The sequence below is a fragment of the Vigna radiata genome, unplaced genomic scaffold (assembly GCF_000741045.1).
Source record: "Vigna radiata var. radiata cultivar VC1973A unplaced genomic scaffold, Vradiata_ver6 scaffold_187, whole genome shotgun sequence".
In the NCBI taxonomy this organism is placed as follows: domain Eukaryota; kingdom Viridiplantae; phylum Streptophyta; class Magnoliopsida; order Fabales; family Fabaceae; genus Vigna; species Vigna radiata.
The window spans coordinates 340670-344666 of record NW_014541998.1 but is presented as its reverse complement, the minus strand read 5'-3'; the positions used below and the strand labels follow the sequence as shown (position 1 = coordinate 344666).

The 3997-nt window shown below is 35.5% G+C and overlaps 1 protein-coding gene across 1 annotated transcript; it reads left to right on the top strand.

Annotated features, from left to right (window-relative positions):
• The first annotated feature begins 1060 nt into the window (after window positions 1–1060).
• LOC106778811 (14-3-3-like protein) lies at window positions 1061–3675 on the top strand. Its single transcript, XM_014666806.2, has 4 exons — window positions 1061–1713; window positions 2595–2717; window positions 3042–3158; window positions 3264–3675. Exons 1-4 carry the CDS (start codon window positions 1228–1230, stop codon window positions 3321–3323), a joined length of 786 nt encoding a protein of 261 aa, XP_014522292.1. The 5' UTR covers window positions 1061–1227; the 3' UTR covers window positions 3324–3675.
• Window positions 3676–3997: the final 322 nt, after the last annotated feature.

The window sequence follows — 3997 nt, the reverse complement described above, 5'->3', positions numbered from 1 at the left end:
AACAACCATTACTCAAATTTATCATACATTAAATCCTATTTAAATCATTATTACAAGGAACAAATGTTTTCTAAAAATTATATTTAACAGCATTTATTATTAATTTATATTTAAATATTTATGTTAAAATTTATTACAACATTTAAGATTAATGTATTATCGACGATAAATTTATCTCAATTATTTAATTAATATATTCTAATTTGTTTTAATAGTTTCCCTTCAAAGTATAAGTATTACATTTTTTAATTACAAACTTTCAATATATATATATATATATATAATTTTTTTTTTCAAAAATAATATACTTATGTTCATTATTTCACTGTTTTACTTGTTTAGTTTCATAAACCTTCTTTTCTTCTTTATTACACTCTTACGATAGATAAGAGTTGATTTTGTTTAGGTAACAAGGACAATAGTTTCACTTAGGAAAAAAAAAAAAAAAAGCCTTCCTCTAATGCTCTCTCATGATCCGTGCGGCGCAACTAAATTAGAATAAGCATTCATCAAAACCCAATTTATAACTGGTGTTTGGAAAGGTCCATTTTTTTAGTTACCTGTAATTAAAAAAAAAAAAAAGTACAGGAACAAAATTATATATAATTCTGTTTTGGAAAAGGATACTTTAACAACTTTTTTTTTTCCTATAAAATTTGTATAAAATGAATATAAATATAGTTTATTATTTTTGAAATGTGATGAAAGCTTCGAATTTGAAACCAGAGGGTACACAGTAACACAGCCATCCACGCGAGTCACCATGGGAGTGCGTGAGTCACACCTTTCCGCCAAACTAAATTATCAAACCCGTGCTTGCCAGCTATTCGCCGTCTCTGTCTCAAAGCATTGAAAACAATATTTTTATATTCTTAATAAAAATATAGAGGAAGAAAAATTCGCAGAAAAATAAAAAAAATTGATAAAAAGAAGTTAAAAATAGAAAAAAGAGAGAGAGAGAGAGAGAAAGAGAGGGAGGGCTATTTTTGTCATGAGAATGAATGAATGGGATCCAAAAGTAAAAATAAGTCCCTCGAAAACGCAATCATGGGTGGCAGAAACGGAAGCACAGCAAGAACCAATCCCAACCTTTCGGTTCTCCCACAAATAAAATAGTTAACAAAACCCACTATTTGTTGCTTCCAATCCCTCTCACGCACTTTCCCTGCCTCTCTTTCTCTCTCCAACATTTCTCTCTTTCTCTCACATCCCTAATCAGATCCCGCAATGGCCAGCGCTCCTTCTCCACGCGAAGAGTTCGTGTACATGGCCAAGCTGGCGGAGCAAGCCGAGCGCTACGAGGAGATGGTGGAGTTCATGGAGAAGGTCTCTGCCGCCGCCGAGAACGAGGAACTCTCTGTCGAGGAGCGCAACCTCCTCTCCGTCGCTTACAAGAACGTCATCGGCGCCAGGCGTGCCTCCTGGCGCATCATCTCCTCCATCGAGCAGAAGGAGGAGAGCCGAGGCAACGAGGACCACGTCGCCGTCATCCGCGACTACCGATCCAAGATCGAGAGCGAACTCTCCAACATCTGCGACGGAATCCTCAAGCTCCTCGACTCGCGCCTTGTTCCCTCCGCTGCCTCTGGTGACTCCAAGGTCTTTTACCTCAAAATGAAGGGCGACTACCACAGGTACCTCGCCGAGTTCAAGACCGGTGCCGACCGCAAAGAGGCCGCAGAGAGCACGCTCTCCGCCTACAAATCTGCTCAGGTTTTCGATTTTTTTTTCATATTCTAATTTTCGCGTTATAGATCTGTTTGCTTTACTCGCCAGATTCGTGATTTGATTGATTTTGAGTAAATTATTCGTATGCGCGCGTGGACACTCACGCGCGCACCATTTGGTCAATTTTTGGTTAGAATAGTGGAATCTAATACGGTTAAAGTGACTTTCTGAAGGTAAGCAGGTTTAAATTTGGAAATCACTTGTTTAGAATCTTAAATATTTAATTGTTAAATGATGTTTTGTCTGTGTTTGATCTATGATTCAAAATATGTTACTGTGTTTCAAATTTTAGTTTGGAATTGTGGAATCTTTACGGAAAGCGATGATGAAATTTGGAATCTACTTTTCTGAAATAGAAATTGTTAAGAAGTTGATTTTAAGTTTAATGAAAGGTCGGGTGGAATAATATCGTTAAAACATTAAACCTAATTTAATCCATATAACTTGTTTTTAAAATAAACTTGTTTATAAAATGAGAATTCTATTCTTTTAATAGAAAGTGTTAAATCATTGAATCGTTTTTTCTGGCGAATTTGATCTACGGTTCAAAACTTTTGGTTGTCTGTTGCAAATTTTAGGTCTAGAAGACTGTGGGTTCTTTGTGGTAACGGTGGTTTTGGAAACGAAGTAATTGAAATTCAGAAGTTACTTGTCCGCAATTGTTAATCTTAAGAAATTGAACAATATTTGCGTGCGTGTTTGATTCACAGTGACTTCCAAATTGTAACGTGAAATATTGAAATAGATTTATAGCATTGTAAGAAGATTTTCTTTTGTTTGAATGGTTTATTTGATTATATTGGGAAGTGTATATTCCGCTTTTTTGTTTTTTCTGATGTTTTGGTTTAACTGTATTTTGTGTATAGGACATTGCAAACTCTGAGCTGCCTCCAACTCACCCTATTAGGCTTGGCCTTGCTCTGAACTTCTCTGTGTTTTACTATGAGATTCTTAATTCTCCTGATCGGGCTTGCAGCCTTGCGAAACAGGTTAGTGTTAATAGAAACTTGTCTTTTTATTTTAATAAATGACTATTCGATTCATAAAATTATTTTTGCGGTAAAAACAAAACAATGGCTGGACGTGGTGAAATATTCAAGGTTAGCGGTTCATGAATTGGAATAATATATTCATTTCATTGCAACAACAGCATACTATAGTTTCAGTAATGTCTAAGTAACCTTGATGTTATATTCTGATGCCTAATTAAAATCGTAAAATATTAAATGATCGTAACTCGTGATCTTTGGTAGGCCTTCTTATGTAAAAGATATGTAATCGTGAACATTTCTGTTGATTTTGAAATTCACCAGGCTTTTGACGAGGCAATTGCTGAATTGGATACACTGGGCGAGGAGTCATACAAGGATAGCACTTTGATCATGCAACTTCTTCGTGATAACCTTACCCTCTGGACCTCTGACATGCAGGTATGACTTTTGGGATTTCCAACATCATTTGTAGAGTAATATCACTTTATTCTGTTCATAGAATCTATCACTTTATTCCAACAATTTATTTTGTTGGGTTTTCAGGATGACGGTGCAGATGAAATTAAAGAAGCCGCGCCTAAAGGTGACGGGGAACAAAATTAAACAAATCATACCGCTAATTAGTCGTTGAACTTCCCTTCTATAATGCTTTCAAAGGGAGAAAGTGCCGATTGCTAATCTCGACGTTACTGAGATTTTAGGCATTCCATGGTCTTTGTTATGAATTGTGGATGCAGTGGGCTATTTTAGTTTGTCCTTCCATTTGTACGCGTTTCTGAATTGCCTACTTTCTTAATGACACTGAAATTTCCATTATATGCTCGTAGAATATCAAGATAATATTCTCTTTGGCAAACATGACGTTGCTCATTAATTTAGGATATGAAATTGTGACACCTTTATTTGTTTTATTCGAAAGCCTCGGAATCATAAATTTGACAGATTTTAACGTGCTTTTGTTTCGTGTGAGGATTGACAACTTCTGTCAGTTTGGGTCTGTTTTAATTGTTCTTAAGAGCTATTTTTTCGCAATGCACATGGGTTCATCTCATGGATGTGTTTGTTATATGCAGAATATTTTGTTACTTTCTATTGCCTGTTTGATTCCTTGTTTTTAGTGGCTGAATAAATTAGATATAGTGAAGATACGTTAATTATAGGGACTTCGGAATTTTCATAAATAATGATCCAGCTGTCAATGGTTAATGTGGAACCAAGGTGAGGGTTTGGAAATGCAATCAGTACCAATTGATCTGATTATTATTGATGATGGCACT

Bases quoted from the DNA above. Each gene is read 5' to 3' on its own strand.
- LOC106778811 (XM_014666806.2), top strand. From the start codon at position 1,228: ATGGCCAGCGCTCCTTCTCCACGCGAAGAGTTCGTGTACATGGCCAAG. The intron at 1,714-2,594 runs GTTTTCGATTTT...TTTTGTGTATAG, and splicing joins CCGCCTACAAATCTGCTCAG to GACATTGCAAACTCTGAGCT. The intron at 2,718-3,041 runs GTTAGTGTTAAT...GAAATTCACCAG, and splicing joins CTTGCAGCCTTGCGAAACAG to GCTTTTGACGAGGCAATTGC.